Raw genomic sequence first — 14666 nt, 5'->3', positions numbered from 1 at the left:
TTGTGGGTGAGGTAGAGTTCTAATTACTGCTAATTGCCATATACTACAAGGGTGGGCAACAATGGCAATCTTATGACTTGTGGATTTCAACTCCCAGAATTCCTGAGCCAGCCAGAAATTCTAGAAGTTGAAATCCACAGGTTGTACAGTTGTCATAGTTGCCCACCCTGATAGACTACCTTTTGTATACGATATATACTATAGTGAACTGATTAGAAATGATGGGAGGTATAGTCTAGCAATATGCAGAGGATATCAGAAGCTCTCAAATTACATAGTATTTTAATTTACTTTAATTTATAAATTCATTTCAACAGCAAATATTTTCTCCTTTACATTTTTGCTCCTAGTCCCAGATAAGGAAAAAACGCCAGCATGATGCCTCATTCAGGCCATAGTAATTTCGGCTTCAAATCTAACTGCGCAGCAACCAACATCGGTTCATATTCATGCTCCCTTCAGCGTTAAGTGCTGCACCAGATCAGAGGTTTTTAAACTCTGCAGTTGCCGACTTGCTGACAAGCTATTTCTAGGAAATTCTTGAACACTGTTAAAGCAGAAGACGATTACCTTGGAAGAGGGATATTCACCCATTCAACATTTCATTATTCTGGATACGGCCAGTGATTACTGGCATTCTGTATTTGCCTTTGCTGCCAGGTTTTCACTAGTTCTTTGTATGTAAGCAGTTTCAGTGAAAGTACTTAAGTTTCATAGCATGAACCTGAACTAGTTGTGTACCCACTCATCCCTGGCTGCCATTCTGTATGCTTCAAACCATTTGCACTGTGGTCTGTTAAGACACATTACCTGCACAGTTGTTTTTTAAATAGCTTTGATTGTGGCTTTGATTGGTGTTAAGAATCTTGTTAACCCTTCTAAATCATTTTCTCAGAACCACTGCAGTTTGAATTCCCTGATGAGCAATCGTTATAGATAATGTACTGCTAGGGGAACAAATTTCTATGATCAAGGTATTTTTTTAACATTGGGAGTTACAGGTAGCCCTTGATTTACAACCATTCGTTTAGTGACCGGCCAAAGTTAAAACAGCACTGTAAAATGTGACTCATGACTGGTTTTCACACGATAGTTGCAGCATCGCCGTGTCACGTGATCAAAATTTGGGCACTTGGCAACTGGCATGTAATTATGCCCAAGGTCATGTGATCACCATTTGTAACCTTCCCAGCTAGCTTCTGACAAGCAAAGTCAATGGGGTAAGCCAGATTCATTTAACGACCACATGATGCACTTAATAGCTGCAGTGATTCACTTCACAACTATGGCAGAAATGGTTCAACTCATTTAACAACTGTTTTGCATTGCAACAGAAACGTTGTGCTCAATTGTGGCCATACATCGAGGACTAGCTGTATATTGTGACACATGAGATGCTACTTTAGAAGTCAGTTCCAGGTCTGAGAAGCTGTTAGCACTGTGCTTTCTAAAAGCTTCTTTCTGTGTCCATGGCCCTCATTCATTAATGGCTGTACTTTTGTCACCAATTACTGCTGCTTTAAATTTACTCCAAAGACTCAAAATGCCACAATGGCATTTGTCATTTTGTCAGTGCAAATAGATCTATGTAGCTGTTTTCTAAGACAAAAAGAAACTGCATTTGTGTCTCAAGACATATATAGATGGTAACATCTACATTGTTTAAATATATTTACCCTATAGTAAAAATTGATATCTATTGGAAGCTTTATGCTGAATGCACATCTAATATATGTGTTCTGATCCTGGTTCAGCAATACATTTTCTGCAAATATTTAGCATACTTAAAGCATAAAGTCATGTGAGAACGTACCTCCTTTGCAAGATCGTAAGAGACCTGCAGAATCAAATCATAAATCTGCATAGCATTTTATTACCTCCAGTTGTCAGCTAATGTCTTTGGAATGATGAAATATTTTTTTCTGTTAGTGTATGCATTTGACAGACTATGATGTTCTATGCCAGAGTTCCCCAACGTTTCCAGCTCAGTGGACTGGGGGGGGGGGAGGGGGAGAAGAGGGGATGGTTCTGTGCGAACGGCTGGCAAGCATGCGTGTGCATGCAGCTCCATCTGCATGAGTGGCATACATGTGCACCTGCTGAGCATGCAAAAAGGCCACGTGCACACGTGCTCACCCACTGCTCGTACAAGCAAGGATGCGTGTGTGCTCACCGGTTGTTTCCAGGGCCCAGTTGCAATCCCCACACGGTCCACTAGTGAGGACCCCTAAGTATGCCACTAACTCAAACCTATTCTAGAGGCCAGAGAACTTGGTTTTAAAGAAAAGCAGCACAACAAGAAATATAAAACAACACAATACATATGAGGGAACAAATAGGCATACACGTAGAATTAGTAATTAATTTCCATTCATTACTATTTAGAGTTAATACCATTTAAGAGGTCCAAAATATATACAACCAGCTATGGCTCTCATATTTTTTAACATTTTCATGTATTTTTTTTAATCTTGTAAAACATTTGTTTTCTTGTATGTTTTATTTAATATTTTTATGTATTACCAATAGGAACATTTCCAGTGTTACATAGTTGTCAAGAGTTTGTAAAAACAAGAGTGAATGAAGGATCGTACAAATATATATTGGGAAGAATTGTATCATATTTTATACTTTTATTATAAAATTTCTAATAAACCAGGAACAAAAAGAAAATACAATATAGCTGTGCAGTGGATAAGACAATAGTGATAATACAAATATTTCCAAGTTTTATATAACTAATCTTCCTTTCTCAGCGGGGTCTAATGCTAGATACTGGTCTTAATTTAAATGAGATTTCCACTACTGGATTTTGAAAAAAAGTACTCGTGTATTCTCTTGGTTCAATGTTTTTCAATTGGGGATACTTCCAAATCATAAGAGTTAGAATGGATCTTGGACATTAGCTACTCTACTCATTCTCAATCTTGGCAATCTCCAGGTGTGTACATTTTAAATTCTGGATTTCTGAGCAACGGCCTTGCTGGTTATGGAATTCTAGGAGTTGAAGTTTACACATCTGGAAGCTGCCATGATTGACAAACAATGCTCTGGTCTAGACTCCACCTATATGCCTGATGTTTTTCTCTTGAAGCCTATTGGTTAGAGTACAATCGTATATGTAGCTACTAATGTCCCGTCAAAGTGGCTTTCTTCCATATAGCATATTCCTTATGTATTATGACTCTTATACCTCTTATACTTTACAACTTTCAAAATTCTTTCTCTCTAAAAAATACTCCGAGTTAGGTTTTCATGGCTTTTTTTTACTCCAAGGCAACAGCACTATATAAATCAACATACTGATATTAAAGACAGCAATAATGCTAATATGCAATATCTATCTCTGTGATAATGATCAGACTATACATCTTGCCTGTATCTTTTATTCAGATTTGCTTAGGAACATACAAAGCCAGATAAGTCAACAAAGTACCATAATTATATGTATTCAAAACATCAGTTTTACAAAGAATACAGGAAGAGAATGCACATTACACTGATCAAATTAATTGTTGACAAATAGCTACCTTGAAGTTTAAAATTCTGTTAACCAAACAAAGAACCATTGATTGCATACCAATATTAACATAAGTTTTCCCCATAATGTTCTTCTAAACATAAAGGAAGATTTGACCGCAAAATGTATGTTTCCACTAGTCTCCATTTATCTAAACAGAGGCAACATATTGCTGGTAGAGTGAAAAAATTGTGGATGGCATATTATACACAAAAAGTATTTTTTTCTACTATGAAATATATGCTAGCGTGAAGTTAACTCCATGGGAGTTGTTATACTCAGTAATACAACCAGCAACCTAAGATATATAGGAAAAACTACAGCCCATTTATCCCAATCTTACCTTATATTTCAGTCCAGTACAGTTTTTAACATATAATAAGACAAAGTGACATTTTCCCCAAGACATTCATTATACAGTGTGAAAATGACTGAATCTTTCCCAGTTTCATATTAAAGACTTTCTGTGCTTTGGATATAAATATTGAGTTAAGAGACTTCCACCACTTGCCACAGCTCTTCAAACAAAGGAGCCAGTTCTTTTTCCAGGCTTACAATCAGTCCTACATAAAGATAGGCAAAGAAGATGAGATATAAAGAATAACTGTCGTTTCTCAGGCAGAAAGGAAAGGAAGTATGGGAAGATTTAAATTCCATCTTAAACTACTGTTTTGGAAGGGCAGTCTTACATCTTACAATAGAGGCTGGCTCAGGAATTCTGGGAGTTGAAGTCCACAGGTTGCAAAGGGTCCACAGTTGCCCATCCCTGCCCTAGATTTTGTTCAGAGGCACTACTGAATCCAGAACTGGCCCAAGTGGGAGTTACTTCACTTTCATAGTTAGGAAAAAGTTGTTCCTTCGGTGAGGAGCAGTATCATTGCTAGCACGACATATAGTTCCCTTTCTATGGGAGGAAAATTGAAATACTTGGTTCTGCCACCAATGCTGACCAAAGATAATCTGTGAAAGCTTTGGTATAAGGCTTTCTTTAGGTCTAGCTTTTACTCCTTACGACAGGAACGAATAATTTCAGACTTCTTTGCAAAAGTTATATATAGCTTAAAAAATGGGCACAGACCTTATCATTTAAATCAAAGTACTGAAATGCTGATTTCAATTTTGAAAATGTACCTGTATTGGCGTTGCTGCTGGCAATAAAACTCACTACCAAAGGAAGTTTATTGAACTGAACCACCTACAAGAAAAGAAATACAACTTCAACATTCAACGTACCGTAAGTGTTTTGTTATGGTCAGTTTACAAGTCTGGGTTGTGTATTGCAAGCCGGCAGATTAGCAATTAGCCATTCTCTATTCCCTCCTTTAAAATAATGAAAGTGCTAATAATATCTTTTGAATACATTCATAGGTACATACCCAGGTCACACCTAATCTAAAAACAGGTAGTCCTCGACTTATAACAGTTTGCTTAGTGACCATTTGAAGTTGCAAAGGTACTGAAAAAAGTGACTTATGAGCATTGTTCACACTTATGACTTCTGTAGCATCCCTACGGTTATGTGATTTACATTTGGATGCTCAACAACTGACTCATGTTTATGACGACTACAGTGTCCTGGTGATCCCCTTTTGCAACCTTCTGACAAGCAAAGTCAATGAGAAACCAGACTCACCTACCAACCATGTTACTAATTTAATAGCTGCAGCGATTCACTTAACAAACGTGGCAAGAAAAGTTATAAAATGGAGCAAAACTCACTTATCAAATTTCTCAGTGACATAAATTTTGGGCTCAACTGGGGTCATAGGTTGTGGACTACCTGTACATGAAACATCACAATACCCTATTTCGAAAGAACATTCTGGTTTCTCTTAAAATTGTATAAACCTTTTATACTGGCTGGGTATTGTGATAAGCTATGTACCTGAACATACAGTACTTTGTTAAACTACTGAATCCAGATTCACACAGACACAAAACCACAAAACCAGCTTGACTTAAGCCCATAGTTACTTAGGTTCCTGCATCATGCCAAACACCAAACAGTGATAGATTTTGAACAGAATTTTCTATGGCACCTGAACTGATCCAGTTCAAAACTTTTTGGCAGCATTTTTACATTTATTTACCTGCTGACATTTCTCACTAACAAGCAATCTTGTTGCTAATTTCTTACCTGGTAAGTGTTATAGTAACAGATTATGCTTTTGTTTTTGGAAAGCCCAAGTTTGCTGCCCTGATCTGTCGCAAGTGCAAATGTTGACAAGAAACCGGGTCGAAGAGCATGCTCAGGAGCATTGTCATTGGCAACTAGAAGAAGAAGGTATTTTGTAACTGTTCATTGAATAAGCAGAAACGCAAAGCGTCACCTTCTTGGACAGCAGTATAAGTCCTCAACATCCAGACAAGGTCTAGTGAGTTTTAAAAGAAGTACTGCTGTCAAAAAGCATAGGTCAGTTTTTTCTAGCTTGAGCACCCTTTGGGTGTGGAGATTCAGCATGACCTATGAAAAATGGTCCATTTATTTGGAGAAAGTTTGGGAAACAGGATTGGCTCTTCCATGAATATTAATATGGAACAACTATGACTGCAGCAATGAAGAGCAAGGAATACAGTGGCTCTTGCATCAGTATGTTTCAAAATCCGACCCACTGCAGTCCTTTCTGAAATGCTATTAATTAAAATCCTAAATATATAGTCGACTAATACACTTTAAAGTTACAAATCAAAAGTAACTGGGAGATCTGACAAACCTCTTCCTTTTTTTAGGAGAGCTTTAGTATACAGTTTAATGTGCAGCACAGCTTATAGTATGAGTTGTTTTCACTCATCGCTCGTAGAACATTGTCACTCAAACTCAAAGCACCCACAAAAAAGCTGGCATATGATTTCCCCAAAGTCAAAGTTTCCGTAAGACACATTAAGGAAGTGTGTCATGGCTGATAAACTGGCATTATGCTTCCAGTTGACCAACAACTATGCTAAAGGCCAACAAGAATGAAGTAACAAAATTATGAGAAATGCAGATGCATGCTTGCTAGCTCAGTTCTGAAAAATTTCAGTTTGGAATCAGGCTGAAGCGGCGCATTAAACCTTAGGTATAAGAAGGATGAAACATCTTCCTTTTGTCATCACAGTTGGATTGCAAGGTTGTTCTTTAGCAGTTCAATACCAAGCATGCAGTAATCAATTTGCAAAGGGACATTTTACCAATTTATCCATCTTTGATTATTCCTTACCCTTAATTACTGGTACACCATCTCTGTCTGACACTACAATAGCATGAAGTCCTTCAACACTAAAAAAAATAAAAGGAGATTGCTTAGTCATCTGTCTAGAAAAACAGCAAGCCATTTGAGCTTGCTGCCTCCTTGCTTTTAATTAGTTAATAAACATAGCAATTTAAAACTTAATAAGTTTATAAAATAATTTGATTTTTTAAACATAATTTTGGGTTCCTTAGTGTAGCTTAAGGCAATTCCACATTTTATCATCACAAAAATTAACCTGAAGGTAGTTTAGGCTAAGAGTGTGTGACTGGTAAATCTCATCCAATTAGATTTTTGGGTATTTGAAAACTCAAATCTTATTTTCCTGGTCACAGTACAATATCTGAATCTCTTGAGATGAGCTCATGTCAAATAATTTCTGCTAATCACAGTTTTCTCAACAGTAAACATTATTTTGTAAACATTATTTTTATTCCTAAAAATGGTCTGAAGGTGCTTGCTTATTGAAGTGTAACTCTGAAGCTAAACAGATTTTATGTCTTTGAGACAGGCTTTGAAATCCATGAATTCTAATCAGAACGCAAGGGAGGAAAACATGATTGAAATAGACTGTGTTCACTCTGTTTAATATTATCAGCACTTTTGAGGCCATATAATATTTGCAAATTAGGTTTACTAAACAGTTGCTGGCAACCAAAGAATTCCATACAGGTAGTCCTTGACTTTCAACCACAACTGGGAGCAGAATTTCCCATTGCTAAGCAAGGTGATTATTAAGTGAGTTGCACCCTATTTTACAACCTTTTTGCAACAGTTGTTAAGTGAATCACTGCAGCTCTTAAGCAAATCTGGCTTCTTCCCTCATCGAATTTGCTTTTTGGAAAGTATCTGGGAAGGTTGCAAATGGTGGTCACATGAGCCTGGGATGCTGCAACCGTCATATATACAGGCCAGCTGCCAAGTGCCCAAACTTTGATCATGTGACTCTGGAGACGCTGCGATGGTTGTACATGTGAGGAATGGTTGTGCCTTTGAATGGTCACTAAATGAATGGTTGTATGTTGAGGACTACCTGTATTTTGTGACTGCAGAAAGTTGTATTTATACTGAGGGAAGTGCATTGTTTCACCTTGCCCACCACTGTTAACACTGACTTCCAGGATCTCAGTTTTGAGGTTTTTCTAGCCCTACATAGAAAAACAAGAATGGAGCCTGGGAATGTTCGCAAGCATAGCATGTGCTTTTTCACAAATTACAGCTCTCAACAAGCAGGGGGGGAAAAAATCTCCACTATGAAATGGGTGATCTGTATTTCTGTTCTTATTCTCCTTTTATACTATCATTCTTGTTCTACATCAGCAAGGGCTGTAACAGAAAGGAATAGGATAGCAAAAAACAAAACAAAACACCAAAAACCCTCCTATATATCGAGCCCATCAGATTGCAGTTTGTAATTTGGGGCTGTCAAAAAAGAAATCTTAGCTTTAAAAGTAGCCATTACCATTCTTCCCTTTCCAGCACAAACACCCCAAATTTGCAATTCAAAAAGTAATTCAAAATCCTCTGAGAGATCTATACTTCTTATGCTATTTATTTCAGCTGGGAGTAGCCTAACTCTTTGGCTTTCTCAGGCATTGCCCTGAAGCAGTTACACATTTGATCTAAGAATTAGAAGGAGCAGCCAGACGGACCTGCATCTAGATACTTCATATACTAGAGGACTCATTGGTAAAACTAATGTCATCCTGCAATAACATTCGAGTGAAAGTTATCATCGGAAAAGAATGGAAAGACTTGCAAGACTATTAGAGATTTTTGAAATCACTCAGAGTACGGAATTTTTACGCTGATAAGTTTACATGCTTATATGGTATAAAAATAATAAGTATTTTACCTTGGTAGTTTTTTATACAGGAACCTTTTTAAATCCTAGGGTGAAACAAAGCAAACAGGGGTTTTTTAGCCACTTATATTACTTATAAAAAGACCACACTCCTTAATGTTTGAATTAAGATAGATTTTAGAGAAACAATGCTTTGTTGTCATTAGAAAGGATGATATTTGTTTAGGAATTGGCAGTAATTCCTAAATACTGCCAGGATCATAAGCTTAATCACTATAGGCTAAGAAGTACTACTCAACCTTCTCAATCCCAAATTCTGGGCCACATTTTTGAATGCATTTGTACTATTGAGCTACCATATGGGGTTATTGTGCTTTGTATCTGAACCAATTACTCATGAATTACTAATACAATATAGGTTATAGACTAGAATAAGCTAAATAAATATTCCATAAACATTAGTAGAAATTGTTCAGTATGTAACTTCTTACAAAAGTTACCAATAATTAAAAAGACATTTCATACTTACATCTGCCATGATACTCAAAAAATTATGAATTGCCAGTCCACTGAAAAGCCAAAATGATATATTTTTAGAAAAGATAATCTGTTCGCCTTTAAAGTGATATCAGATTCTTTGCTATTTCTATTGCAAACAAAACATAGCTACTGGCATTGGTGATGTTACCTAGTTTGGTTAATGAAACGTCTGCAAGAAAACAAGCAAGCTCAGAGAGCACCAAGGACTGGGACTGCACAATGATCTGGATTCAAAGGTAAAAAAATGTTTTGGGTTTGGGAGGTTAGGTGGCCCACTGATACGTTTTTTATTGTTTTGCCTGAGTTTATCCTGTTCAGCCTTGCAGACAATTACCCTTTGTTAATTTTTTCATTGTTTTTAATATGTTTAGTCATGTTAACTTATAAAAGTGTATGGGCATGCATGTCATAATTGTTAATACTACCTTCATTCAAACATACCTTTTCTGAGATCCACTATACAAACTCATGTGGAGGTATAATAAAATTAGATATACATACCCATATATTTAAGTATGATTCTTTATGCAGTTAATAGACAGGATTATATTTAATCATAATCACAACAGTAAAGTTGGAAGGGACCTTGGAGGTCATCCAGTCCAACCCCCTGCTCAGGCAGGAAACCCTATACCATTTCAGACAAATGGCTGAATTTGTATAACTTAAGTGTCCATACTTGACTCCAGGCTGGAGTCAGTTAAAATAAACTAGGCAATTGTCTTTCTAGGAAAGACAAACTGAATGATGTAAAAGACTACAACATAAATAATATTTTTATTGTACATGTCAATATCCGGAGGGCTACCACAAGTATGCAATTTAACAGGGGAGTCAATTTAATGGCTTATCAATTTGAGAAGTGTTGCAGTGTAATTGTATTTGTTCTTTTATCTTTCTGTTTCAAAGTGTTGCACTTGGGATCCTCTCTCCTTCTGCAGAATCTATTTCCAAATTCCATTTCTATTTTATCTCCCAGTAAGCACATTTCATCTTCAAATGCTTTGGGCTTCTAATTTGAGTGGGTGATTTTTTTTCACAACATTCATGAAAATATGAATTGTCAACAGTTCAACTTATTTTTTCCCTTTGAATCTAGAGTTCTATACAGCCCTGACATCTATTTCCCTAGAAAATAGCGGGGAAAAGTTGCACTGAGTCAATCTGTGCTTCTCAAATTTGGTATCAATTACTTTAACCGGGCATAGTACCTTTTACCTCTTAGGTGGAAAGTTTTGCTTTCTTAGGCTTCAATATATATAAATGAACGGAAGGCTGGAAAAGAAAGGATAATCCCCTACAGATAACGGCAAACATCAACCCAATTATGAAACCCAGAGAAACTTCAGTGACCACGTCCACAGGGATCACTGTGAATCCAGGGGTAATGCACAGCTGTGAAAAATTATTTTTGAATTCTGGATTTGGAAAAGTCAAACACACTGTGAATTAAAAGACCAGTTGATCTTGAAATAAAGAATGACTGCCCGCGTGGTACGACCTGGCCAATTGTCTCTGATATCTGTGCTCAGAAAAAGTGCAGTGTTAGTTACGCCTGGTTAGTATTTGGATGAGAGACCAACAGGTAATCCCAGATTTGCCCATTGCCTGGCAAGTAGAAAAGATACCCAAAAGCAATCCCAATAAGCTCATTATCATTGCAAAGTAAATTGCACGGCTATCGGGGGGAAGAAAAGGAAAGTAAAAGGCAAGACATAAGGCGGACGCACAGAATGAGAGACCATCGGGATATCTTCGGAAGAGCAACGAGCTCTCAAGGGCGATGAAGAAGCCGGGCATTTGCCGGGTCCGACCCGGCAGCCCCGAACTACTCTTGTCCCACCGGAAAAGCCGGGAAAGGGGTAAGAAGGTTCTAATCCCCCCAAAACTGGGGAGCAAAAGGAGTGCTAATAACGAAATTAAACACGTGAGAAGGGCAACTCGCCCCGCAGCCTTCATAATAACGGTAACCGCTCCCCGCATCCAAACCTCCCCTCTCTTCCGGCATTGAACTCTTTAGCCGACCGACCTTAGATTGCGTCCGAATCGTTTTTCCGGTCCCTGCCGTCACGTGATTCTCGACGACTCCCGTCTCTCACGTGACCCCTCCCAGCCGGTCAGGCGCCCCTGACGTTACTAGAGATACTAAAAAGGACAGAAGACTTCTTTCCGTTTCTCGCGTGACTTCCTCAGAGCCTGTCGGCAGCCTCGGGCGTTGCTAGAGATACTAAAAAGGGCAGAAGACTGTTTCCGTCTCTCGCGTGACTTCCTCAGAGCCTGTCGGCAGCCTCGGGCGTTGCTAGAGATACTAAAAAAAAAAAAAAAAGGGATGGAGCCTAACAGGAGTTCGAGGGGCTCGTGGGGATGGATGGAAACAATCAAAAAAAAGGTTAACGTGTGAGCAATCCACGTACCTGGGTACGTGTAGAATAGTTTCGCTTGACCTGCCCGTGTTAAGATGTGTTGCCGCGATGTCAAAAAGATGTTGAGCTGCTAGAAAGAGTGCAGGGAAGAGGAGCAATAAAGAGGAGCAGGGGACTGGAGGCTAAAACATATAAAAAAACGGTTTCTGGAATTGGATATTAATGAAAAGAAGGACTAGGCGCAGGGGTAGGCAACCTCGGCTCTTTTATGACTCATGGACTTCAACTCCCAGAGTTCCTGAGTCAGCATCGCTGACGCAAGAATTCTGGGAGTTGAAGTCCACGAGTCATAAAAGAGCCGAGGTTGCCTACCCTTGGACTAGGGCAGGGGTCGGCAACCTCGGCTCTTTTATGATTCGTGGACTTCAACTCCCAGAATTCCTGAGCCAGCTATGCTGGCTATGCTATGCTGGCTCAGGAATTCTGGGAGTTGAAGTCCACGAGTCATAAAAGAGCCGAGGTTGTCGACCCCTGGGGTGACATGATAGCACTCTTCCAATATCTCAGGGGCTGCCACAAAGAAGAGGGAGTCAAGCTATTCTCCAAAGCACCTGAAGGCAGGACAAGAAGCAACGGATGCAAACTCGTCAAGGGGAGAAGCAACCATGAACCGAGGAGAAATTTCTTGACAGAACAATTAATCAGTTGCACAACCTGATTCGAGAAGTTGTGGATACTCCAACACTGGAAGTTTTATACCACTGAAATGGTGTAAGGTTTCCTGCCTGAGCAAGGGTGAGGAAAGACCTCCAAGATCCCTTCCAACTTGGTCTAGCACAAACTTTTATTCTTTTAGAGATCTTTCTTTCTAATCCCAGCTTCCTGACTCCAATCTTTCTGACAAGATTATCACATCTGCATTTCTGCAGACCTGGTTTCTGTTTGGAGCAGAGAGACTGGGGTGGGTGGGTTTGGGTTTCTGCCTTTAAAATCCTTTGGGGAAATATATTCTACCTTTGGGGAAATATATTCTGCCTTTTTAATATTTCTCAAAAGATTTCTTTCTCGGATTCTTCCCACACTTGGAAAGCTATTTTGTTGTGAGAAACAGAGCTTTCTCCACTATAATGAATTGCATAGATATTCAATAAAGATTTAAAAAGAAGCAAAAATTTGCAAAAGCAATCTAAAATTGTGGAAAAAAGGGAAGCCAGTGTTTTATAATTTGAGATGTATCGGAAGAGACCAGGACTCCATTGCAAAATGAGCCAAAGGCCTCTAAATAGGACAGGCTGCTTGAAAGCATTTTGCTATGAAAAGAATCCTTTCTCCACGTAATTATATTGAATGAATTACATCTATATAGTCTGACTGTTTTTCACTCATTTTTGCTTTGTGAGCACTGTTCCACGTTCAGTTCCAAATTTTTTAATTGCATGGAAACAGGAATGATCCTACTGGAGGTGAGGATTCGGATTTGCGCTCTCTTACTGGCTCAAATTTCTATTTTCTATTGGCTCTTTCTACTCACTCCTTGCTACCTACAGGCCTAGAAAAAGCCAAACCCAAGATTTGCAAAACCCTTTGCCATTGTGTGTTAGACTTGAGCACTATAGGCAACTTACAAGGATGCGTTCCTTCATAAAAACTTTTTCAACCTGCAAACTGTCTGTTCAATCTGGTTTGTTCAACACTCTGCAGAGCCTTCTTTTTTGGCCCACTTTAATGTTCTACCTTTGATAGTACTAGATGGGAGTTTCATAAAATTTAATAAAAACTGTAGACCCGAATGAACTTGAGACCTTAGTCCATATATTTATTCACTGCCCCTTCTTTAAGAACTTACTTGGTGGTATATTTTTACCAGTGCTTTTTTTTGTAAAAGAAAAAGGTGCCGGAACTCCGTTCTGAGCGTTCTATAAGAAAAGCCCTGATCTTTACTACCAATTAGAGATTAAGCTTTCAATGAAGGAGAAATGATTTGTTGTCTACTTTCAAGCTAGAAACCTTCCATTATGAACAGAGTTGCCAAATTCTTATTAGCAACTATTGCTATATGAAGTCTAATTCTGTCATGCAAAAAGTCCTTTTATTCTTTTGTTCAAATTTTGTTATCCTTTGTTATATTTTGTTTTTTGTTTGTCTTCTGCAGCCCAATTAAGGCTGCAGAACTATATTCACGCTGAATTTTCCAAAAGGCCAGAGTGGGGGCCTGCCTCACCTGGGGACGGGGTTGTAGAATAGGGGCAATGCCAGAGAAGGCTCTTCCTGGATCTCTGGCAGATCTATATAATCTGTATGTGTTTGCTGCTAGCTAGTGTAATCATTTTTCTGTTCTTCCTTTTAAATTTCTTAAGGTTGGGAGAGTCTTTGGAATATAGCACGGAAACCAAGACTAGTAGCTGCGCAGGTGGAGAAAAGTGCAACAGATATTCTGTTGATCAAATTTTCTTCTGTAAATGCAAGGAACTGTTTTTATAGTATAGGATATAAACTGAGAATATTTTAAAATCATATGATTTCTTTAATCCCATTAGATAAAAGGAATCTGAATAGAAGACCACACCTGGAATATTGCAAACAATTTTGGCCATCATACTACAAAAAAGATATTGAGACCTTGGAAAAAGTTCAGAGAAGAGCAACTAAAATGATCAAACACCTGGAGACTAAAACATACGAAGAACGACTGCAGGACTTGGGTTTGGCTAGTCCAAAGAAAAGAAAAAACAGGAACATGATAGCAGTATTCCAGTCTTTGAGGGGTTGCCACAAAGAAGAGGCGTCAAACTATTCTCCAAAACACCAGAGGACAAGACAAGAAACAATGGTTGACAACTGATCAAAGAGAGAAGCAACCTGGAATTAAGGAGAAACTTCCTAACAGTGAGGACAATTAACCAGTGGAACAGCTTGCCTCCAGAAATCGTGGGTGCTCTATCACTGGAAATTTTTAAGAAGAGACTAGAGTAGGTCACTTCTCTGAAATGGTAGGTTCTCCTGCTTGAGTAGGGGTCTAGACTAGAAGGCCGCCAAAGTCCCTTCCAGCTTTATTCTATTCTTCTAGAACAGACATGTCAAACTCATGACGTCGCACGACGTATCGGAACTTTTCCCCATTGCCGGTAATAGGATGGGCGCGGTTTCTCCGTGACGCTCCGGCCCGTGGGCCGGCAGTTTGACACCCCTGTTCTAGAAGAACAAGACTT

The 14666-nt window shown here is 38.6% G+C and overlaps 2 protein-coding genes across 2 annotated transcripts in view; one reads left to right on the top strand and one right to left on the bottom strand.

Moving 5' to 3' along the window:
* Positions 1-2233, top strand: part of DAPP1 (dual adaptor of phosphotyrosine and 3-phosphoinositides 1) — a 48007-nt gene extending 45774 nt beyond the window's left edge. The window contains exon 10 of the mRNA XM_083367851.1: positions 351-2233. Within this exon, the coding sequence (XP_083223977.1) occupies positions 351-398 (48 nt within the window). The 3' untranslated portion in view covers positions 399-2233. The remainder of the gene's footprint in view (positions 1-350) is intronic.
* A 206-nt stretch (positions 2234-2439) lies between these two features.
* Positions 2440-11160, bottom strand: LAMTOR3 (late endosomal/lysosomal adaptor, MAPK and MTOR activator 3). Its single transcript, XM_083367861.1, has 7 exons — positions 11125-11160; positions 9084-9121; positions 8606-8640; positions 6721-6779; positions 5658-5791; positions 4652-4715; positions 2440-4083 (listed from the first exon to the last, which is right to left on the bottom strand). Exons 2-7 carry the CDS (start codon positions 9090-9092, stop codon positions 4010-4012), a joined length of 375 nt encoding a protein of 124 aa, XP_083223987.1. The 5' UTR covers positions 9093-9121; positions 11125-11160; the 3' UTR covers positions 2440-4009.
* Positions 11161-14666: the final 3506 nt, after the last annotated feature.

Source organism: Vipera ursinii, assembly GCF_947247035.1.
Source record: "Vipera ursinii genome assembly, chromosome: 7".
Classification (NCBI taxonomy): Eukaryota; Metazoa; Chordata; class Lepidosauria; order Squamata; family Viperidae; genus Vipera; species Vipera ursinii.
The sequence above is the reverse complement of the archived record's forward strand: the minus strand, read 5'-3'. Positions and strand labels throughout refer to the sequence as shown.

Bases quoted from the DNA above. Each gene is read 5' to 3' on its own strand.
- LAMTOR3 (XM_083367861.1), bottom strand. The intron at 5,792-6,720 runs GTAAGGAATAAT...TTCTTCTTCTAG, and splicing joins TGGTGTACCAGTAATTAAGG to TTGCCAATGACAATGCTCCT. The intron at 4,084-4,651 runs GTACATTTTCAA...ATCTTTATGTAG, and splicing joins CAGCAGCAACGCCAATACAG to GACTGATTGTAAGCCTGGAA.